Here is a 24,860-nt window from a genome sequence, read left to right as displayed (position 1 = left end):
GGGTGGCTGCCTGACTCAAAGAAACAAAGGTGGCGGCCTGATTCAAAGAAACAAGGGTGGCTGCCTGACTCAAAGAAACAAAGGTGGCGGCCTGATTCAAAGAAACAAGGGTGGCTGCCTGACTCAAAGAAACAAGGGTGGCTGCCTGACTCAAAGAAACAAGGGTGGCTGCCTGACTCAAAGAAACAAGGGTGGCTGCCTGACTCAAAGAAACAAAGGTGGCGGCCTGACTCAAAGAAACAAGGGTGGCTGCCTGACTCAAAGAAACAAAGGTGGCGGCCTGATTCAAAGAAACAAGGGTGGCTGCCTGACTCAAAGAAACAAGGGTGGCTGCCTGACTCAAAGAAACAAGGGTGGCTGCCTGACTCAAAGAAACAAGGGTGGCTGCCTGACTCAAAGAAACAAAGGTGGCGGCCTGATTCAAAGAAACAAGGGTGGCTGCCTGACTCAAAGAAACAAAGGTGGCGGCCTGATTCAAAGAAACAAGGGTGGCTGCCTGACTCAAAGAAACAAAGGTGGCGGCCTGATTCAAAGAAACAAGGGTGGCTGCCTGACTCAAAGAAACAAGGGTGGCTGCCTGACTCAAAGAAACAAGGGTGGCTGCCTGACTCAAAGAAACAAAGGTGGCGGCCTGATTCAAAGAAACAAGGGTGGCTGCCTGACTCAAAGAAACAAAGGTGGCGGCCTGATTCAAAGAAACAAGGGTGGCTGCCTGACTCAAAGAAACAAAGGTGGCGGCCTGATTCAAAGAAACAAGGGTGGCTGCCTGACTCAAAGGAACAAAGGTGGCGGCCTGACTCAAAGAAACAAAGGTGGCGGCCTGATTCAAAGAAACAAAGGTGGCTGCCTGACTCAAAGAAACAAAGGTGGCGGCCTGATTCAAAGAAACAAGGGTGGCTGCCTGACTCAAAGAAACAAAGGTGGCGGCCTGATTCAAAGAAACAAGGGTGGCTGCCTGACTCAAAGAAACAAAGGTGGCGGCCTGATTCAAAGAAACAAGGGTGGCTGCCTGACTCAAAGAAACAAAGGTGGCGGCCTGATTCAAAGAAACAAGGGTGGCTGCCTGACTCAAAGAAACAAAGGTGGCGGCCTGATTCAAAGAAACAAGGGTGGCTGCCTGACTCAAAGAAACAAAGGTGGCGGCCTGATTCAAAGAAACAAGGGTGGCTGCCTGACTCAAAGAAACAAGGGTGGCTGCCTGACTCAAAGAAACAAAGGTGGCGGCCTGATTCAAAGAAACAAGGGTGGCTGCCTGACTCAAAGAAACAAAGGTGGCGGCCTGACTCAAAGAAACAAAGGTGGCGGCCTGACTCAAAGAAACAAAGGTGGCGGCCTGATTCAAAGAAACAAGGGTGGCTGCCTGACTCAAAGAAACAAAGGTGGCGGCCTGATTCAAAGAAACAAGGGTGGCTGCCTGACTCAAAGAAACAAAGGTGGCGGCCTGACTCAAAGAAACAAAGGTGGCGGCCTGATTCAAAGAAACAAGGGTGGCTGCCTGACTCAAAGAAACAAAGGTGGCGGCCTGATTCAAAGAAACAAGGGTGGCTGCCTGACTCAAAGAAACAAAGGTGGCGGCCTGATTCAAAGAAACAAGGGTGGCTGCCTGACTCAAAGAAACAAAGGTGGCGGCCTGATTCAAAGAAACAAGGGTGGCTGTCTGACTCAAAGATCAGCAAAGCAGCAAACACTTCAGTATAATTCGCTCTTGAATTGACAAGACTGTCTCTTGGCTGCAGTTGGTTCGATCTCCTGAGAGTGCTCGTAGGTGCACAGCAAAGACACTGGAAGTTCACACCAATCTGAGTAGTCTTTAACTGTCATTTCAAAAAGGTAAAGCAGATCCAGACCACCCTTTAGTGCTCTCTGCATTGTGCATCGAATACATCTGTACATCTGAGATTGAAATGCTGCTCTAAAGCTAGTGGCCCCTGAGCTATATGCAGATTACTATCTCACAGGAGACCGCAGGGCAATGTACTGTGAAACTGGCTCCTTCAGAATCAAATGCACTCTGTCCAGAGTATCTATAAAATACTAGTAAAATGTAGCAATAAGTAACCCTGGGCATAGTACTACGCTACGCTTGCGGAGCGTGCGTAGTTTGCGCTACTATGCGCTATGCGAATTCCACGTAGTAATGTGCAAAAACCCGTAGCAGGCATTTTTTGCTTGCAGTCCTCAACGTCAAGTTGGCGACCGCGAGCGAGCAAATTCAACATCCCAGAGAGAGTTTTTCCTCATTCGCGATCAGCAACATCAAGTTGCCAATTGCGAGTTCGAAAAATAAACCTCCCGGAGAGATTCTCAACACGGGGAGGTCAGGTTTCTCATTGCAAGTGGTCGCGTATGCTCGCGATGAGAAACTAACAGTCCGCGTTGAGAAAGCTGCCGCTCAAGTACAAATCTACTTGAGCGGCAGAAAATGACCGCTTGCCGTTTGCAATGATTGCACAGTGCGGACAAGCATCCGGCACTGTGCAATCAGTGCGAACAGCATTTTCCCTACCGCACTATGCAGTTCGCGTAGCTACGAGTAGTGCGAAGGGCACTTAGCGTAGCTACGCGTAGCGCTACTATGCAAATTACGCCCAGGGTTAGCAATAAGTGGAGCCTGGTATTTAGCCCCTGAAGAAATGAATGTGTCCCTAATAAATATTTGTATTTCAGACTGTTCCGTCCCAGTTTGGAGCACTCTCCCTCCCTTTCTATCGAGATGTCTCAAATAACAGAATCTTATCTAATGTTCTTATTGCCTACTAATGTGTTATAGATTAGGTTGTACAGTATTGAAGGCCTTTATCACAGCATGAACTTAGGATAGCCATAAACAGACCTGTCTAAAGTTAATTTAACCATTCACTATTTGCTTTATCTTAAAACCAGTACTGATCACAGTGGCGTGGATCACTGCAAGTTCTATGATGATGAGAATGTGGTGTGGGAAGGATGGCTGTCAATTCAGCTTGAAGCCTCCGGACAGCAACAATTTTAGAGAATTGTTATTCCTATTCCACTTCAAACACTGAAAAGTAAAAATTCTGTACCAAATATTCTGAGATGAAAAAATATCGGAAACAAAAAAAAAAGAAAAGAAATCGTCAGCCCACAGCCAACAGCCACTGGCTGTACACAATGAGAGTTGGAAGCCGGGTCTGGTCTGTGGTCAGTCCCTGCATCCGACAACCGGTGTGCCCAACCACTGGCACGCTTAGACTTTGGCATACCAAGGGATCTTACAGCCGCCGACGGCCTGATGAATTCATTCTTTTTTACATTGTTTCTTTGTTTTACTTTGCTGATTGCTTGAAACTCTCGTTTGTAAGCTTGAAAATATTTATTTATTCAAGAGCTTGCGCAGTATGAATGTGCTTTTTGTTGTCTGCCTTTCTTCAGTCTTGATTACAGTGGTGCTTATTTGTATTTCAATTTGTTTGTCTCTGTGAAAATCATGACCTGGGAAAATATTGGATGTTTCCAAATACAAAATGAAGACCTCATTCTCTTCAATTTTTCAAACTTTTGGAGAAGCCAAGCCGGCGTCTAAGATGGCCGCCCAGTCCCTCGGCTCCGAGTACCATCTCCTCCCGGGTGTACATTCTGCTTGATATCCTGATCCACAATGGTACACACGGGTACATGAACAGTTCCGGCTACTTATGGCGCAATCCCGAGGTTCGTGCCTGCTTCCTACGGGGAGAAACAGCCAACGGCGTTTGCGGCCCACGGCAGCCCAAAGACTGGGGACTCGACTAGATTGAAGGGCCGGTCACCGAGCGAACAACAGCGGCCACCTGTGGCAGGGAAGGGCCGGTCGACTCCGGCGCGAAAAGGAACGGCCGATTTTTGGCACACTCACTCGGATCGATTGGGGGCAGGAATCGGGGATAAGCCTGTCTTTGTGCCCCTGAGTGGAGTGTATATTTGCTGGAACTTTGCTCACTTGCCGCCGGGGAGTGTTAGGAGACCCCGTCCCGCGAACGGCGGGAGAATCCCGAATGTGTGCCGAGCCGCGACCAAACAGTGCTGATTCCACCGGTGGCTGCGATCTGGTTGCACTTTAACGGTTTCGGCGGCCCTGATGTTGGTTCCATGACGCCCGATGCCCCACTGCGTGTGTCTCGGCCCCGATCCAGGATGGTGCTGCCCCGGAGCATAGTGAGGGGAGCAGAGTGCAGCTTCTGGAAGACCGAGACCCGACCTAATGCGCACCATACGGAGACAGAGAGCATGACAAAAGGGGGGCACGGAGCAGAGCTACACCTTGGCGATCTTCTGGCGGCCTTAGCTGACCTTCGCGACTCTCTGGAGCAGGATGCCCGATCACTGGGGAGTAAAATGGATGATGTGCTTTCTGCGGCGGAGCGAATGAGACCGGATGGTTCGTGGACGCAAATCGAGCTGCCTTATTTAGTACCCAGATGCAACAATATGGCGTCGGACACTGATACCGATGAGTCCGAGACACATACTCTCGAGCCATTTCCAGTTAGTGATGTCGGAGACCTGGGACTATCTGTGGGCCTTAGCCTGGAACCGAGCGCTGGAACTTCTCTCCATGTCATGCTGTTAGTATCTCTGGTTCTGCCCCAGCCGTGCTTGGACATTGAGACATTCTCCCCCTGCTCTGTTTTGCCGATCAAAGTGTGGCAGTCATGTTGTTGTGCCAGGTTGGGACCATCGTACTGGCAGGGAACGGGCTTGGCTGAGGTCCGGTCACATCGACGCACTGCAGACTTGCTACTTTTTGGGTTTGCTTTGGTATTCGGATTCCCTATGACTATGGATTTAGAGTGCGATAATTTGGTGGGCCGTCGCGGTATGAGCAGGACTGGACAAGGATAAATGCTGTTTCCTCCGTGTTGATATTTGCTGATTATGGGTTTGTGAGGGATGGGCGACGTATTGTTTTACTTAATGACAAAGTGGGCTGATTCTGTACCTCGTGAATTGTTCTATTGTACTGACTTGAGCAAATGTAGTTTACATCCTGTGCACACACAATTCTTGCATGAGGGAGAGGCCGGGGGTTTGCTAGGGGGCTCCTCTCCGTTTTTCACTTCTTTCCTAGTAGTTGTAGACTAGAACCCCCTGTTCTTCTCTTTCTCTTCCTCTCCCTTTCATAGACTTCGGGGTTCATCCTTTCTTTCTTCCCTCTCTTGGGTTCTTCTTTTAGTTTAGGTGGGTGGTAGTTCTCTTTCTCTTTCTTCTAAATTTCGGGTTCCATACAATGGGCGACAGGCACGCTGCTGAGGGGGAGGCCGTAGCCGGAGGCAGGGGTGCAGGTGGGGGGTTAAGGGAGGGGTACTCTCTGTTTTCTTTTCCTATTTCAGTTTCTAGGGCCCCTTTTTCTCTCTTGTTCTGCTTGGCTTTTTCTTTCTTTTTCTCTTATTCTTATCCTTTGGGATTCCGAGTGGTAGGAGGCTTGCTGTATGTTCCTATGGTTCAAATTACAAGGATGGATGTCATCATAAAGTTCTCAGCTACAGCGGGCGTGTGCTGCATTGGGGGGCGTAATGTACTATTTACTGTCTATCCTGTTTAATGTGCATTAGAGCAAACGCCCTGCCTGCAATGGTCCCGATTGTGAATATCCTGCTTATTGATATCCCCTTGTATCGGCATTATTGGATTGTACGACATCGGATCCTGCTCTTCCCTTAAAACTCTTAAAAGAAACCTCTTATATCCTGGTACCAATGTGGTGCGGACATTATCCTGGACTTCGATAGGGCAGCGAGGAGGCGGAATGTTGCATATGTTTGGCTTCATTGATTTGCATTGACCGTCTCTGTAATAATTGCTGGCTGTGATTATTCTAGACCTGATATTGTATTTGCCTTACGTGAAAATAAAGGTTTACAAAAAAAAAAATTAAAAAAAAAATAAATTTCAAACTTTGACAGTTTATTGTCCACTAAATGTGTTTTTTCTTATTGGTTTGTACAATTTTTCAATATCTCTTGATACCTGTTAAAATTCTCCCAAAACTCCTTCTGCCCTCGAAATCATCAGGTCTCTGATCGTACATTCTTTATTGATTGGTTAAAAAAACCATTTACAATTACATGACAAGAAAATTAGTAAAAGTGAATCCGATAAAATGAGTTTAAAACAGTTAATTTAAAATAACTTGAGATTCAGAGGACCAATGAGTTCTAGTAGTGTTCCGGTACAGTACTTAAATCTGAATTATTTGTAGACTGGTTCTGATATTGTGTCTGTTAACACCACCATCTGCTATAATGAGGAAACTTTGGGTTGGAGAGTGGCTTCGAGGGATTTTATCGCTTTGTGGACAAATTTTGAAAGCCCAATGTTTAGCTTGACGTTGTCAGGGTCAAGAGCGGCCATTATTGCCTGGCGGCAAGATCGAACTTCCAACTGGATAAATTGGCCTCGCAACAGTGACCGTCTGACTGTGAGCAGTGCAGGACATGCACAGACGATATGTTCAATTGACTCTGAATGGTAGCCGCACAATCTGCATTTCGTGCAACTACTTGGCCGCCGCCATTCCGGGAGGTTCTTCAAAAAGGGCCATTCTCCCATCCTCAGGGCTAGAAACTTGCGTTTCCAATAAAGTGCGTATGTGCTTGACAAGTAGAGCAGTGGAACACCCACTTTAAGATTGGCGATTACAGCCCAGGCATGTCTCCTCTTTGAAAGGATCGCCCTGTCAGAGTGGAAGGACCACAATCTAACAGATTTTTTGATAGCAGACTTTAGCACCGGGACAGATGGATTTATGTCCCAGAGATCTTTTGCACCTAATAGCTGTAGGCTGTGGTCCAGGAGTTGCCGATGCTTGTGGCTGGTCTGTTTATGCTGTATTTCCTGCCAGAGTCGGGCCTTCAAAGAACCCACCTCGGCCTGGCGCAGACTGTGGCACAGTTTGATGAATGCACCTGCCTCCACTCCATGCTGGCCTTGGAGACCCAATTCAAGTCTCACTTGAGCTGGTGAGGCAGATTTTGGCAACCCAAATGCTCTTTTGAAGATTTTTGTTATTAACTTGTTTAATAGAGTACTGGTTGCACCTTTGGTGATTTCGTGGCCATAGGTCATCAGGTCTCTGCTTTTCGGTGTGGATTTGGGCAAATTCACAAGTTTCAACATGGCAGGAAAGAAAAATAATGTAATCGCTCCTGATGGCTCGTAGGAACTACCGGTAATTCTTGTGATCTGCAAGTAGCCGCCTTTCATGTGATTGGCAAGCAGCCGCAGTACTGAAACTCACGGACGCCCTCCTGGTTCCACTATACACTTGGTGCCGTAATTTACCCGTGTTTGGTCATCAATTAACATCGGAAATGGGTTCTAACCATCTTCAATACAATTAGGCAGCGTAATTTCAGGCTTGCTAAACACTAGTTATAGATCGAAACGCCGTCGACTCTTTAAACAGCATGCACGTTAAACTCATTTGTTAAAGCAGGTGCATTACTGTTTACTTCTAAAAGCTTGCCCCCACTATTTGCATTGGTGAAAAGCTCTTTTGTTTTGCCTGGAAAAATATGTGTTTATTTGTGATTGTCTTTATGTTTTGTTCTTGAACGAATACAGGACTGTGTCCCACTCAATTAGGCTCTGATTTATCGTAAACAATCGCTTTTGAAATTATTAAATCCAAATGTCCGGCTGGACATCTTAACTCAATATAGTACTGATTCTGGTCTATATTCATTGCTTTTTGACTTATTATTGTTTGAAGCACCAATGGTTTTTCATAACTAGTTGACACCCAGGGTCCTTCCTACCTTGCGGGTTCCCTTGTTTATAAGAAACACCAGCTAAGAGGGGTGGCTGGCCATATTACTGGCCAATAAATTCACAAGCAAAATACCTTCACTATAGCAGAGATCCCAGGTAGACTGTTGGTGGTACACATAATGCATTGCTCACATGCCATCACACTCTGCAACATATATGCCCCTAAAGATACTCAAGAAGGCAATACCCCCGATTCTGATGACTCCAGACATGGAGATACATAAAGGCGGGAATTTTAACATGGTTATGGACACCGATCTTGACTGGTCCGCACCTAGAGTGAAAGGGAGCCTTCTCAGCAGCACCCCACACATAGCTCAAGAACCTTGGGCTAGTGGATGGTTGGCAAGCCCATCACCCCAAACATCAGAAACAATGTTTTTTCTGCGTGACATCAGACGTATGCCAGTTTGGACTGCTATCTGGGCACGACACCATTCAGCCTGCAGGTGCAGCAGGTTGACATAGGAGTCGTCTCCCTGTCCGAGCATGCTCCTGTCTTGCTCATCCTATGGGACCTTGACGGGCCCCCCTGCCTTCCAGGCAATGGCACTGGCGACTGAATGATAACTTCCTGAGGCAAACTAAATCTGCAACTCCTCCTACATGGCGGAGAATGAAAAGTTTGTCTCACAAATGACTACGCTTTGGGACGACCTTAAGGCGGTCCTAAAGGGGAACTTATCGCCATTGCAGCTAAAATCAACGCAGACAGGAAGGCAAAGCATAAGAGTACGTGATCCCATCAACTTTGGCGCCAGCTTACGACAGCATGGCAACAGCTCAAAGCACTCGATTGGGATGCAACGGAATACTGGTTGTTATGCACCAAGCATAGATATTATATCAGGGGAGACAAAGTGGTAAATTACTAGCCTGTAAACTCAGGACAAAACAGCAGCCAGGTAATGTTTTCCAAATCACTACTCACACAGGGGACATGGCATACACTCCGGAGGGTAATGCTGAGGCATTCCGCATATATTACTCCACACTCTATTCTTCAGACCCCCACTAAGGGCCACACAGACGTCCCTAGACACGATCCCACTGCTGTCCCTTATGACACTACAATCGGCCTCGCTGGAAGGGAACAGAAAAGAAGAGGAAGTCATCACCAACATCTCCAAACTACACACTGGGAAAGCCCCAGGGCCTGACGGGTTTACAGCAGCCTTTTACAAGACCATTAGTGCATAACTAGCACCTGTACCAAACACGTAGTACAGCTCTTTTGCAGACACTGCTGCGCTAACCCTCACGATGCGGACAGCCCAAATTACGGTTATACCCAAGCCAGGTAAAGAGCCCTCTGTTTGTTCCTCGTATCGCTCCATCTCACTTCTCAATGTAGACACAAAGATTTGTACAGGCATCCTGGCTCGGCGATTATCTTTATATATGCAAGACCTTGTTAGCCCGGATCAGACAGGGTTTATCCCCGAAAGGAGCTGGCCTGATAACACAAAACGTGTTCTTTATATCATGGACAAAACCCCCAGCGCCCAAATACCAGCTTGCTCAGTGGCTACAACCAACTGGATACCCAGGTCCACATCAATGATACAACTTCGGATCTCATCGCGATATAGAGAGGAACAGGACAGGGCTGCCGTTCCCCACTCCTCTTTGCTTTTTTAATGGAACCCCTAGCAGAGGCAATACATGGAAACCCACACATCGCAGAACACAAGACAGCACTCTACGCAGACAACATCCTTTCAACACTAACCAACCCATTAACCTCACTCCCAGCCCTACTCAATGAATGAGACTCCTTTAGTCTGGGAAAAGGGTTAAAGTTAAATATGCAAAGGCCAGCATATTACCTACTTGGGCATTAAACTTTTCTCAATGGTTTAGCGTACAGTGGACCAGAACTACTCTGACCTTCTCCAGATAGCCTGTAGGGATTTACAGAACCAGCAGACGGAGGGGCCTTTCATATTTACGTTGTGATGCAACAATTGCTAGAGGAGTTCGTTTGCAAGGGAAAGAACGCCTGAATGCTGAGGAGGTACAGTAGGCCCTCACATCAGAGGGAGGGCTGGGAATTTCCTGCCTCAAATACGACTAAATAGCCACCCCACTACGCTACCTGTTAGAATGGCACCACAAGACCTCTGAGAAGCACTGGTGCGCTCAATCTGTCGCCGGCATCCATATGTGGAAGACTCCCTGGCTGCCCAAGAGGGACAGACAAAAGGAAGAATATAGTTCCCCGTATTGCTGGCAGTTATAATGACCTGAGACAATGCTGCTGTCCTGCTGAGCCTGAAGTCCCTGCCCTCCCCAATAATAGGGATGGCAGGAACTTCATGGCCTGGCAGCTAGCGAATTGGAAGCATATAGGGTATATTTATGACCGAAACGGTTTACAGTCCTCTGAACAACTATAGGCAGACTATGGTCTGCCAGGGAGGGAGGACATGCACTACATGCAAATACACCAATGGGTGACACAGCCCAAGATGAGAGGACCTGAAGTCCGCCACTGACCTCTTTTGAGAAATGGCTACTCACCAAATCCAAGCATTTGGTCTCAGACCCACACAAACTACTCCAGACAGTGACCCCACGAGCACGAATGACGGCCCAGAGGAGATGGGAAAAAGGGTTAGAACACACATTAACAGATAAGGAGTAAGGGGACACATGTCATTGCACACGTGCATCGGCAACCAGTGCCACAGGAAGGAAAGCCATGATCAAGGACACACACAAACGGTACTACACACCTGCCCGGGTCCACTCTTGGTACCCGAACAAGTCCGCGGGGTGCTGGAGGGGATGTGGCTTGCCTAGCACCCTTGCACATCTCTTATGGAACTTCCCAAAGCTTCTGCCATAGGGGTCATCTGTTCTCAAAAGCATCAACACAATATTCCATTCAGACATCCCCCATTCCCAGCCTACATTCTATTCGGACTACCCACAGCACTCATAGTCCCACAGAGCGTGCACCGAGAGAGACTGACATCCCAGGCCCCGGCTGCGGCTAGGCAGGGTATTTTAGCGATGTGTGGCAGAGACACAGTTCCAGGTAATGGAACATGGCTATTATGTCTTTGGAAACTTCTGGGGATGGAAAACATTTCAACAACAATCGATGCAGATGAGGCTTCCTTTCAGAAATCATGGAGGCAATGCATCAACTTTCTCCAGCAAGAATGTAGAGCACTCACGTGCCCCAGATACTTAAGGGTGCTTCTCTTCACCGCCATAGACACCACTGCAGAGTGCAGCTCATTATTCCCTACAAGTGGTAGTAGGTACATGAGGCATATGTGACGTTCTTTGCAGAGCTACTTTGAACTGGGACATGCAACCATTGGGCACCATGAACGGTGGGAAGTGGTGTGGGGAGGGATGTTTGGAGGGCTTTGCTGCTCAATATAGCATCTATCTTTATAGTCGGTACGCTTTACTTAAAGGCAGCAGGGTACATTTCTCTAGAAATGAGATTTCATACAGCATGCTATACTAATGTACATGCATAATGCTGAGGCTCCGCAGATACTAATTGATGGGAATATCACATCTCTTGCATAGTATTGATAAAAGTGACAACACTGTACATAGCAATACCAATGCCGTGATAATGAGTCCATGTTTGACTTTATTTAATCCAGAATCAACTGCTGTTCCTTTCTTTACAGTATCTTTCGATTTATTACCCTACAATCTCTGTTGCTGCAGTGTATTTATGCAACTCACTTGAAAGCAACCGTTTTATGACAACAGAGACATTGAAAGTGAGATCTTACAAAGCTTCAGGACAGAGTAAAGGCAATAAAAGCAGAAAACAATTGACAAAAATGAATTAAAATATCAGGCATTTCATAGTCTGTAAAACCTTTTTATAATGATAGACATAATAACTTTACCAAGAGAGACCAGGGCTTGGTGAATTTCCCTCATAACATTCTTGCACAGTTCCTTTTGCCAATCGTGTAAAAGCCTCCACTCATCTTCAGAGAAATAGGCAGACGCGTCATGGAAGGAAGCTTGAGGCTGTAACACAACACCTTATATCATGTGCTCGTCCACCACAGACAGTGATATGTACGACATGGTGACTTTGCAGCGGCATGCATAACAACTGTATGTAACACCAACGTGACATTACAAGTTGAAGGCTGAATTGTTTACCCTGTGCAAACTTGTGATAATTGACACAGCCTCATAAACTTTTCTCCTGATAAATTCAGGCAGGTGAAACATGCAGAATTTGGTTTGTTAAAATGCGTGCTATATCTCACGTTCAAGTTGAAAGCTGGTAAATACCTCACCATTGGGTTATGGAATATTTACTAGGTCAGATAAATAGCCCACGATCCTCCACCCAACTTGAAATGAGGGATGACAAATGTTGATTAGTTTATCAGTTGTCCCTGAGACATGATTTAAAGGCAAAAAAACTAGCAGGAAAATTCTGATTTAAATTATTGAACAACACTAACATTATTTACAAGGTGCCGGCCAATTGGAACACATTTTAAAAAGCAAGCCATATGTTCTTAGCCAGCATGGAACCGGTGACAATGGATCTCAGGAAAGGGATCTAGACAAAACTTCTAAATCCTTGATAACATAAATGGAAAAACCAGCTACACACAAGCAAAAAAGGTTTAAATAAGATTGAAGAGCACTCCAGAGTACATTCAAAACAAATATTTCTTTCCATTAGGTTACCTAAAAATTTCCCTGCAGCATAATCCTGATTAAAAACAGAAAGCATCAGTCACAGCTGTCTGATTCCTGGGACTGAAACCTTTTAAGCCACGCAAGCATGCTTTAATATACATAAGCAAGCTGTATCACTGCAACAGTATGACTGTGGGCCACCTGTAGCAATCTTTCGCTCGCCTTCACCCTTCTCCTGTGATAAGTGGCAGGCATTGTGGTAATATCCAAGGCTACTTGAAAAACATGATTGTGTGATCACAGCGTATTCGATGCAAATAAGAGTTGCTGCTCTAGTCACAAGACCATCCCTCTGCTGGGTAAAATGTATATTCGATGTCGGGCCGGAGGCTCAGATTATGCTTCTCTGTCTTTACTGCAAAACTCACAGCACAGTAAAACACAAACTACATTTCCCAGAAGTCCATCAACTAATCAGGGGCCAAAAACTCCTATATTATGGACATACCACAAGGACTCCTCCTCTGTCTTTGCTGCTGCAGTCAAAGCGAAGTACCTCTTCTTAAAGACATTACTCAATAGTACTTGTTTGATGATTTGTCAAATGTTTAAGGCTTAACATCTGCTGTATTCCTATTATTAGTGATTCCCAACACACATGGCGCGCTTCAGCATGTCACATGCACTTTCAACCCCTTCCTCCGGGGGCCGGCTTGCAGGAGGCAGTCATCTCTCTATGCCACCCACCTAGACCCCACCCCTGCACAGCTTTCTCTCAAGTAGGAGAGGTGCGCGGAGACACCAGAGCTCATCACTGGTGCTCTAGCAGCCTCTTCGAGCCGGCGAGCTGAGCCTTCGGTGGGTACTACCCACTTTGGGTCGAATATTAACACAGGGTTAGCTCTGCTACCTGGTGGGGGGAGGGGAGGGTGGGAATTTGAATCTGTGAACCGAGCAGTGTATACCCAGGCCTTGACTAGGATTTCCTCCACAGCCCTCCTTCCCTCGACATCGTCCTTGGCCACATGGATACTACTACTTCTTCAGGCCTGGTACTGGTTTAGCCTTAATTGGCAATAAAGTAATTCTCACATTTTTGGAACCACAGCCTTGTGGGGACGAGGTGCTGACCTCTAGCCAATCCACAGTACTGGTGACCTTGTTGGCCCCCTGCCAATTGTACCTGGTACAGACCCTCTCCTTTACCCCTTGTACTTCTGAGGTACACATTTACTTTTGCTCATCTATGTATCAATCAGGCTCACAGCTCAAAGGTGAGACTTTAATGCCGGGAGTTCAGACTGGGGGATGCACTAGCTGAGGCTCTAGGCTCATCGGCCCAACACTCCGCGAAAAACGTGCTTGCTATTGCTCTCCAACCCTTCACCTGCCAGCATCGCATGATAGGGACTCGCTGCGATATCACCCCCCATCCCACCACTCACCCTCAAGCCCTCACCAGGTCCATTCCAGGAGCTCCCCCAGATACAAGAGGCTAAACTTTCCCACACAGACGCTTTTGCCCGTCTCTCCCAATATTTCTTGATGGACCAAATTTACAGCACACCTACTGGCTCTGACCACCCCCCTCCCCCACTAGTTCTCATCCCCAGGATGGCAATGCCCAGACCGACCCTTCCCCAGACGTCAGCCCGTCCCGGCCATGAGGGGTCATACAGCCCTCTCCCAGGATTTTTCCCAACAAGACCTCCATGACTTTGACTTGGAGTACATTATTCACCCCAGACTGAGTGACTGGACCCCACGTCACAAAGTCCCCACATAAATGCATGTCCACCTAAACAAAGGACCCGACAAGGAGGTACACGCTAGGCTCTGGACAGGATGCCCCCACACGACTTTGAAGTACAAGGCCTCTGACACTCCTGAGGTTGATGGCAACATGAATACTTTTCTAAAAAAAGTTCTCCAAAGACACTAAAAAAGCCATTGATAGAGCCTGGCAGTCTTGCAAGGATCGCTTGCTGATTGTCACTAGACAGCTGGCAAAGATCCTATAGATAGAGGTTGATGCTAAGGAAATGGGTAATCCAATTGATCACGAGGTCCTGGTGGGGTGGGCTCAGCGTCCCATCTGCCAGGTGGGCAATACTCACTGAGCCATCACTATGGAGCGCAGGAAGCCGATAGTTATGCGCATAGACTTGAAACTTTCAGAATTGGACTCTGCAGAGGCTGAGCCTAATGCCAACAGCCTACTTGGGTTTGACGATCGTAAGATCAACTCCTGGCAAGATTATGACAGTGGAAGCAACTTCTACCCCTCCTGCTCCCACCTCCCCAGAGCGAGGCACGGGAGGGGTCGACTCCTAATCTGGAAGGCATGGTGGCTCGCAGCGGTCAATTACAGGCGAGTCTGATTTCTCCTTGTCAGGTATCATTGGGGGGGTTGGATTTGTTTCTTATCACACAATAAGCAATTGCTCAGATAAGTCCGGATGCCTCTGTTCTCCAAACTGTGCAGGGCAGGCCCTGTCCCAAAGGGTCCTTGCACGCCCTCTGTCTGTTCCATTCTAGACCAGGAAGTCAGAGACGAAGAGCTTTGGATTCTATTGGTCAGTGGTGCAATTTTGCTTGCGTCTTAGCATCCAAGATGTTTTTGCAGCAGCACCTTCTAGGTTCCCAAGTGGGGTGGGGGAGAGGGGGGTCACAGGCTAGTTCTCAACCTCAGATTGCAACAACTGGGTTTGCTACCAACATGTCAAAATGGAGGGCATTCACTTTCTCAGAGACCTTCTTAAAGAGGGAGACTGGATGGTCTAGCTTGACTTGAAGGAAACGTGTCTTCCTGATCTACCAGCTTCACTGCCGGTATCTCCAGTTCCAACGGCGGAATGGCTGGTTCCCGTATTCTGCTATTGCTGTTTCACCAAGGAAATGAAACCTGTGGTGGAATTCTTATGAGCTTGTGGGGTGTATCTTATAATCTATCTGGATGGCCTCCTTACCCTAGCCCAGGAGAAAGAACTCCTCTTATCCCACTTGAACATGACCACTTCTCTTCTTCAACAGTTGGGTTTCCTTCTGAATGCGGAGAAGTTCTTGTTCACCCCCTCACAATCGATATAATTCCTGGGCTTCAAGGTAGATTCAGTGACGGCGCAATTAACATTACCCTCTTAGAAGGTCAAGGATGTCAAGAGGGCCCTTGTGGGATAGTGATCTCCTACAAAAGGTCAGAAGCCTGGAGGGTTTTTCCAGCTGGGCACTGATCGGAATAGAGCATTTGGGCGATGTGTGGAGGGGACATGCCCTGGTGACTATTGAGGTCCTGCAGCAAGAGTATAAGTTAGTAGATGTATCACCAGGAGGACAAAGTTCCTACGGGCAAGTGCAAAAAGTCACCCAAGCCCTCTTAAAAAAAGAAAGATAGAGAGTGAAAGAATTCCTAGTTCAAGGACCCTTTTAACTTGTTTCATATATTTTCACGTGCACTTTGTATTAAGAAATTGGTCCTGACGAAGCGCCACCGGCCTGATTGGTGAAAGAGGCGCGAAACATGTTGACCTTTGTTTTATGACCCCTGGGCATAGTGTGCCTTCAGGGCTACAACTTTTTTAGCAGCCTAAAATCTGCTTAGGGTACATCTATATAAATCGCTGCATGAAGACCCTTCATGTTTTCACTAACTTGCACGCACCTATTTAACCCTCCACATAGAACCCACTCCCCACACACCCACATGCACCATCCGGCAGTCCTAAAAAGATCTCAGCTAAAGTGACCCTTCGGGGGCCCGTAGGGAATTGCAGTGCTGGCCCTACGAGGAGCAACTGCCCGATGATGAAGCATGACACCCCTCGGGGTGTGTGAGGGCAACAGAGGACATAGAGTGATCTTCCACTTACCCGAGTGGGTCCTTGAACTAGGAATTCTTTCACTCTCTTTTTTTTTTTTAGAGGGCTTGGGTGACTTTTTGCACCTGCCCGTAGGAACTTTGTCATCCTGGTGATACATATTCAATTTAGGGAGCATGGAAACTGGACCTTTTATGAGCTCCCAGATCCCCCCTTTGTGTTTTACATATAAGTTAGCAGAGCCTGGCATCAGCAGCTTGGGCACGCCCTCCGATGACATACTGTAGAGGGAGAACAGCTGCCAGAAGTGGCATGCTTGAGGATCGTCTCCTCCTAGGCTACTTGACAGACAAGGTCATTGCCACGATATGCAAGAAATTAATTAATAATTCCCCAGACCTGTTGAAGACTTTGAGAAAAGCGTGTGATAGGAATATCGGTACAATTAAGGATGATGACTGGGATGGGTCAGTGCAGAGTCCTAGGAAAGTGGCAATACGTGCCTGTTTCCACTTAGTCCAATTACTGATACTACATAGATCGTAGTACTCTACATCGATTAGGGAGAAGTGACACTGTCTTATGTCTCAGGGGCTGCGGGCAAGTAGGCACCATTTTTCACATAATATGGGAAAGCTCAGAAATTCCACGTTACTGGACAGGAGCAGGGCAGATAATGGCCCATGCCACAGGACTATACGTTCCACTAGTTGCTAAACAGCACCGCCTCAATATTGGAGGTGAGACGAAATGACCTATATACCAAAAGATTTGGCTGGTTGTGGCGGCAGGGGTGGCTACACACAACAATTTGCATGCCTGTGGAGGCGGGGGCATTAGGGGTGCCTCCCCGTATTGAAGACTGGGAAACTGATATGGACTGGTACCAACGGGGAAGCAAGTAGTCTACCAAAGCAGGGGTTGCCCTAAGAAATGGGATACGGTGTGGGGAATTTGGCGCACTTACAGAGGCTATTAAATAGAAGGAGAGAAGCGTGGGAGTAGGGGGTGGAGCCTTGTTACTGTACAATCCCACCCATCCCAACTGTTACCTTCATGTACGCTATATGGACTCCTCTGCTTAATGTGTACACTTTACGATTGAGTCATCTACTGCACTTGCTGTATACTGAGCAATTGTTCAATTAAAAGAGTAAAAAAATTAAAAATAAAAGATGTCAAGACGGAATTTAAGCCTATTCCATCCAAGGAGTGTGTAGCTATGAGACAGGAGACGCGGATCGTAGGGGTGCTTGCATCCTTCATTCAAGCAATTTTTCCAGGTCCCCTTCGTTATCGAGCTCCCCAAAGGCTCAAAATACATCACCGTCGAAAAGGGCTGTCCTATTTGGATTTGATTTCCCTTTCCCAGGACACCAGCGAATATAAGGAATGATGGCTGAGTCCCATTGAGGCCTAGAAGGCAGGCCGATTTTCAGTTCTCAACAGGACATCATCATAAAATCCGATGCAAGCAGGTGGGGCCGGGGAGCCTGATACGGTTCAATCTCTACCAGAGGTCGGTGGGGGAACTTCAGCTCCTGGCAGTTTTTTTTGCCATCGGGGTGTGGTCTCCTCAGAAATACTCAGACTGCATACTTCTAAGAATGGACAATGCGTCGGAAGTCATATATGTCAACAAACTAGGGGGGGGGGCAGATCTCGCATGTTGGGGGAGATTGCCAAAGAATTTCATTTTTGCCAGCAGCGTAAATATCAGTTATTGCGGAACACCTGCCAGGTTTGCTACAAAACAGATTGAAATTCCAGATTTCTGAAAGATTTCAGCGATTGGAGGTTATTTCCCCCATCTTTCAGTGGCTTCAACATATATGGGGTCCTTGCCAGATAGATTTATTTGCATTCAGTCTGAACACTCAACTTCCCCAATTCTTCAGTTGGAGGCCGGAGCCTCTGGCCTGAGCATCAAATGCCTTTCTTCAAGACTGAGTCATGGGTTAGTGTACACCTTCCCCTGTTACTAATAATTCCTTGAGTGACAGCTCAGGTGAGGTGTCAGTGAGCAAACATGGTCCTTGTGACCCCTCTGTGGAGATCCCAAACCTGGTTCCCGACTGTCATGGGTCTGGCATGTGATCTTTCAGTGCAAATTCCTCTAATGCAGGAGCTTCTGATGGACCCTTCGGGGAACCTGCACCCCCTTGTTCCACAAGGGACTCTTCATCTCATGGCGTGGAGTCTTTCAGGAGACGCTGGTGCTTGCCAGGGCTTTTGCATCAAGCAGAACTGTATGTCACCCAGTCTTTGTCTTCCAGCACTCCTAAACGATATGCTTCGGCATGTTGTCAATGGGTTAGGTGGTATGATCCACAAGGTCTTGATCCCATGGTGACAGAAGTATCCCAGGTAGTGAACTTCTTCTTGCAGCAGACAGTATCTTTTATTGTTCTGTGAACAATTTTCATTTAGCCACTTCCACCAGCCATAATCCCCTGGATGGTAAACCCATACGAAAGCATCCTTTGGTTTGCAGGGTTATGCAAGGCATTTCAATCCCTAAACCCCTGAGGCCTCATTATTCTCTGCTTTGGGATGTAAATGTGGTTCATACAAGACTGGCCAGAGAACTCCCTTCTATCATGTAAGCAGTTGTCGGCTAAACTGACTACCCTACTTTGTCTAATCACTGAGTCTTGGGCGTCAAAGCTCTAGACGTAGCAGATAGAATGTTCACTCCGGAGGGAGTATTTTTCCATCTTTCCAGACACACAAATAATTTATTTTAATGTATTACCTATTTCCTGCTTCCCTGACAATCCACAGGTGTGCCGTGCAAATTCTGGCGTTTGAGCTTGCGACTCAATCGATCAGACGTGATCCTTCAGGACAATTGTTGATTACTCTGCAAAAACCGGTTGGTCCGGTGGCCGCTGGCACGTTGGCTTAGATGGTTGCTGTCGGAAGCAGGAGTGGACACGTCTGTGTTTGGTGCACATTCAGTAAGGGGAGCTATAGCACGTAAGTTCTTTTCTTTGGGTTCTCATTTGGAGGACATCATGAGAGCTGCTGATTGGTCATCAGGCTACACTTTTAAACACGATTATAAACCTATTGTAAATGCAGCATATGCGGTGGTGGATCAGTTTAGAAAAGCATAATCTAAGCCTCCTGTCCTGACATAGAATGAAAATATTTCAAGCAGTCACGTCAAGAATTTTCAATTCTATTGAGGACATGGAGGCGAGGATTACTCCACTAGATTATCATTGTATGAGTTTGTGTTGTTGATTATCTTGTTCCCGCCCTATGAAATTATCTTGTGGTATATAGCAAAGGTTAATATTCTCTTTTTTCATCGACAGGTTCAGACCAAAAGCAGAGTTGAGTGTTTCCAGGGCTGAAGACTGAGAGTTTCTAAGTACCTTTGTTGAGGACTCTCTCCTGAGTTCTTCAGTTGTCTTCAATTTTCCAGAGTTGGATCACGCGCCAAGGGTTAGAGGATCAACAGCCGCTCTGGACTTGATGAAATGTTCAGATTAATAGTTAAACTGTACGCACTTTTGACTTGCAAAGAAAGAGGAGGAGTCCTTGTGAGTTGTCTATAATATAGGGGTTGGTGGCCCCTGAATGATTGATGGACTTCTGGGAAACGTAGTTTGTATTTTACTGTGTTTTTATTGGCTGCTGTGCGTTTCACAGTAAAGATAGAAAATATCAATCCTCGCCTCTGTGTCCTTAATAGAATTGAAAATTCTTGATGCAAATACTTCAATTTTTTTACTGGTTTCACAAGCAGACAAAAAAAATGTACTTCTGCATTCTGTGTTTCTGAATATTATCTGGTCACTTTCCTCTCGATTGCTGTAATCGGGCATTTGGAGAGGTAATAATATTACCCAAATATTGTACCCCTCTATTGGTGGATGCAACAAGAACTAGAAACCTTCAGCACATAAAGATAATTCAAACAGGGTGGAAAGAGTCTTCCTTCTTTGTCATGAATATATTTTCTTTCAACAGTCACACAAATTAAGGTTCACTTCACAGACACCGTTCTCGAAGCAGCAATCATTTCAACAGGGTATTGAGACTTCAGACAGACCCCCATCAGATACTGCAGCATGGTTGACCAAATGTACAGCACAATGTCAAAGTTGTGCCACATAATTGTGCATTTTTCTGCACTTTCTTTTTTTTAGCACACCGTAATTTTCAATACTTTCAGCCCCACAAATATGAACTATTTCAGCAGAATACTGCTCTTTGTCCTATCCTGCCCACCAACAACTGAGCTATTACCTGGAGACCTTAGAGGGCGGTCAAAAAACAACAGTGGTGGAGGAAAGCTTGAGCTAATGTCAAGCTTTGGTAATTCATCTATGCAATATTCCATTGTTGTTTTTTTTGCCAAAGTATATTTGCTAATAGGGCTCAGCCACAATATATATGTTTCCATTGCTACCTAAAGGGACAGTCGAGCCCAAATTGCTACACTTTTTGTCAGAAAGGGGCATTCAACAAGTCACAGTAAGTGGGTGATGGCAATAATTGGTGTGGAACTGAAGGCCAAAATGCACCAGGCCATTGCAGGCCAGGAATAAGGTACTCTTACCGAGCTGTGGGTGTCCTCACAGTCATAAGAGTATTCTGATGCAACAGTATTAGGCCCCATGAACATTTAGTTAATATTATAAAGGTACACATAGGATGAGCGAAGTAGCAAAATGCAAGATACAGCAGATGTTTGGGTCAGTATTGACCTGCATTAGCAGAGCTGTGAGTGTTGCAAAAGCAAAAAAGGAAATTGGGTGTTCCCTGGGTTTTTAGGTCTCGGCTAGCCGCGCGAAGCGCGTCTCCGCCGAGCCCCTATTGTCGGCATGTGAGCTTCCCAGGAGACAATCCTGGCCGCGCGCATCGCCTTGGAGGCGATTCGAAACGGACACGCGCACGCGAACGAGCGCTGCAGCCAGGCGCTGTCTCCTAGGAAGCTCTGCAGCGTCTGCGATCAAAATCACACAAACTGAGGCACCGCAGCAACAAAAAACTACTTGAGGGATGGGGCCCTCGGTATCACGATGCCCTGGGCCCATAGCTATGCTCTTTTAACTTTCTTCGTGCCTTGTTTGTTTCTTTGCTCCAGCGGAGGAGCCGAGGCGGCCGGAGCACCGCACACCCAGCCCCGGCTCAAGTCCCGAGGTGAGGGGGAAGCAGAGACTCGAGAACGGGGAGACACACGGAGCCCACACACGGAGCCCCTTGCCGGTCCTTCACTCTCCCCCGGAGTAGCGCCATCATGCCGGCTAAGACCTTTTCAAAAGTCTTGTGCCCCGTATGTGGGCCAGGACGTGTGTACAATGAACGTTACGAGGAGTCAATAAAGGCGGGGACTTACCGTGCGTGTCCCGGTGTGGCGTATCCCCCTCCAGCCGCCGTTCTCCGGTGCCCGCTCCTCCAATGCTAGCTCCCCTCTCCTCCCCACACACACACATGCAGGCGCTCCGAGTCCCTCCTCCTCTCTGGATTGATCTGGTCTGGCTGGCTGGCGTCAGGGAGTCGGGGCCGCCCAGCCTCCCAAACCACAACCTCCTCCTCCTCCTGGCAGTGCACGGCAGCGCCTCGCGCCGCAGGGATCCTCTAAAATGCACTTCTCATGTTCATTTTGTGCGAGCCATGCGTGCTTTCACTTTTAATTTTGGGTCACAATGGCGGCGGTGGCCGCCACACAGATCACTCACGGGAGGCGCTCTGCGGGAGTAAACGGTCTTCTTCTAAAATGCACTTGGTGTGTCGGAGGTGGGTTATGGGGGGCGGGGGGGGCGTAAGGTGACGATGAAGTTATCGGGTTTTTGGGGGGCACTGAATAAGAGAGATGAAAGCGCAGAGTGACTCCGGGGGTGGCCGGTCAGTGGGGGCGCAGGGCGGCAGTGGGGTGTGCGCAGGGTGCTGGTGCACAGGGGGGCAGTGGGGTGGGGGGGTGCGCAGGGTGCTGGAGCACAGGGCGGCGGGGCGCCGTGTGCTGGTGGGGGTGTCTGTGGGAACCCCAGCTGCACTCTGCCCAGACTCCACTCCTGGCACAGTGAGCCGCTGTCTCTGCTCACTCTCCAGCCCTGAGACTGCGGCCTTCCCCTGGAGCAGCACTAGTGTGGGCAGAGCCAATCCCCCAGGGCCACGGCCACGCCCCCAGGTGCCCTGGCACGGCCCCAGTCCCAGAGTGGGACGGGTCCTGCACGGGCTCAGCCCTGTGCGGTGTAGCGAGTGGGCTCTGCCCTCTGTGCCCCTAGCGCTGCCCCAGAGCTGGTATAGCCCACCGTCCCTCGCAGACCTGGCATAACCTCATCCTTAGAAATAACAGCTTGGCATGTAGGACCCCTTCTGCACCTGCTGTAGCCTACGTGGTGGCAATGCCCGCTGACGCCGCGCTAGGGCAGACTATCTCTGGAGAGCATGCCCCTTGTGCCACTGGCACAGAGAACGCACCACACGGCTCCCCCTGTGCTGGCATGACCCCTCCTGACCCTGACATAACCCCCATCTTATTAGCATAACCCAGGCACGGTCCCCAGACCTCGTTTCAGCACACTTACATTGGCACACTCACCCCATGCCCCCGGCACAGTCACTTCTGCCCTGGCAAGCTCACCCCTCCTCCTCCCCGGCCCAGCTACTCGTGCCTCTGGCACAGCCCCTCCCTTGCCTGGCAAAGCCTTGGACCTGACACTGGTCTTGCTACATCACCCCCTCCCCAACTATGAGACAAACCGTCCCAAACTGGCACCGCCCACAGACCTTGGGGCAGCGCCCCCTTCCTGGTGAAACTATGGGTATACACGTGCTCCAATCACAGGCCTGTTTCTGAACAAGCATTTGCAATGCAATAGGTCGCAAGTTGGAGCTATTGGCATTGTAAATGACGATGCCTTTTATTCATTAGTTTTGAAAACCTGCAAGCTGTACGTAAACACGCACTGTGTATGAATATCCTTGCTTACGAGAAGCAAGGCTGTCAGTAAAAGAGACTGCCAGCCTTGCTTCTCATAAGCATGGATTATAAGTACACAGTGCTTGTTTACGCACAGCTTGCAGGTTTTCAAAACAAATGAATAAAAGGCATCGTCATTTACAATGCCAATAGCTCCATCTCTCGCAAATGCGAGACCTATTGCATTGCAAATGCTTGTTGTTTCTAATGTGAGTGTTGCAAAAGCAGCCTTCCACATATAGCTCTCTCAGATGTGGTGAGTTTGACTGAGGAAATGTGACTTGTTTGTCTTTTTATTTGTTTTAAAATAGGCGACGTCAAGTTGTGGCATGAAGCAGAGAGGGGGCTGCTGGTCTCACTCTCTTCACGAAGATCTGCAAGTTTACATCTTTAAATGGTCAAAAGAGGAAATGAACGACATTACTGGCCTAATCTCCACCCAGTCCATTTAAATTGAACTCACAATGCCCTTTTCAAATGGAAATTATAGCTCGACCTAAATACCAGAAAACCCCAGTAGGATTCCCCCAATAGACTGCAAGGCGGGCACTGGAGGCAGCAGGACATGGGCCAGCGGGTCTCCCATTCTCTACAGGTGGGTCCTTCTAGCGCACTCACTAGAATATATACAGTAATAAAATACCCCCTCCTTTTAGTAATCAGGATCCCTGCCAAACTAACATAAATTAAGCCACTTGTTCACGTCAATACTGGCTGGGCTCAAGCCACACATTTAGCAGGCTCAGTGTGTTCATCCCCCAGTGAGATTAGGCCTAGTCCACCCCCTGCATCCACCACTGGGACTCAGGTAGGCTCTAAGCAACCACAAACGACACCTAACCTGCCGCGTTTAAATGAATTAGCTAATCAAGATGATAGGGTGATCCTCCACCTCCCACCAGAGCGTTGCCCTTATGTGGCAATTCTCACGAATGTTCGCCCGCTGCATGAAAACCAACATGAATCACAGACGCAGCTATGTTACTGGTTGTCACAAAACACAAGCTTTACAAAAAGACATCATCATGAGATCTTGTTTCTTAGGCGGGTAAGCAGGGTGGGCGCTTTACGCAAATACCACACTGGTGATTGTATTGTGATCAACTGTAAATCTTCAATTTTAGCTATTCAGTTGCTTAGTGGGGACCCTTCTCTAGGTAACCAGAGGTTGTCCCAGGGGATTAGCATCCTACCGCTTGGATATCTTTATAGGCACCTACAGGGGGGAATCCATCGGCCAATGAGCCACCGCGTAGGCCACACTCTACGCATTTGGAATGCACCCCCATGGAAATTAGAAATAGATTCCAAATTTTAAGTGGCTTAACTCCCTGATTGACTACCTGTAGTTCCTCCTCCTCTAACAAGCATTATTGACGGAAATATCCATCTCACAGCTGGATGACACCCCAGTAATCCTCAACAACAATCTCGCCCCATGTAATCAAGCGAATGTGAATAGCCATCCTCACCAACAAACCGAGTTCAATGGGGTATCTAAAAATATAGGTCTCTCCCGGGAATCGATAATTGAAATTCAGGAAATAAAAATTCTCTCCTGGAACTAAGCTGTGAAACTCATCACAGGTTCAAAGAGAAACTCTCACATATCCACTGACCTGAGAGCCCTCAACTGGCTACCGTTTGAAGTCAGAATTCATCTAAAAATCGCTTGTTGGACGCAC

The 24,860-nt window shown here is 47.7% G+C and overlaps 1 protein-coding gene across 1 annotated transcript in view; it reads right to left on the bottom strand.

Annotated features, from left to right (window-relative positions):
- LOC144770932 (uncharacterized) overlaps positions 1-24,860 on the bottom strand; it is a 160,153-nt gene that overhangs the window by 107,894 nt on the left and 27,399 nt on the right. Inside the window, exon 2 of the mRNA XM_078655764.1 lies at positions 11,658-11,784. Coding sequence (XP_078511890.1) covers positions 11,658-11,784 — 127 coding nt within the window. The remainder of the gene's footprint in view (positions 1-11,657; positions 11,785-24,860) is intronic.

The sequence above is a fragment of the Lissotriton helveticus genome, chromosome 7, assembly GCF_964261635.1.
Source record: "Lissotriton helveticus chromosome 7, aLisHel1.1, whole genome shotgun sequence".
NCBI classification, from domain to species: domain Eukaryota; kingdom Metazoa; phylum Chordata; class Amphibia; order Caudata; family Salamandridae; genus Lissotriton; species Lissotriton helveticus.
The sequence above is the reverse complement of the archived record's forward strand: the minus strand, read 5'-3'. Positions and strand labels throughout refer to the sequence as shown.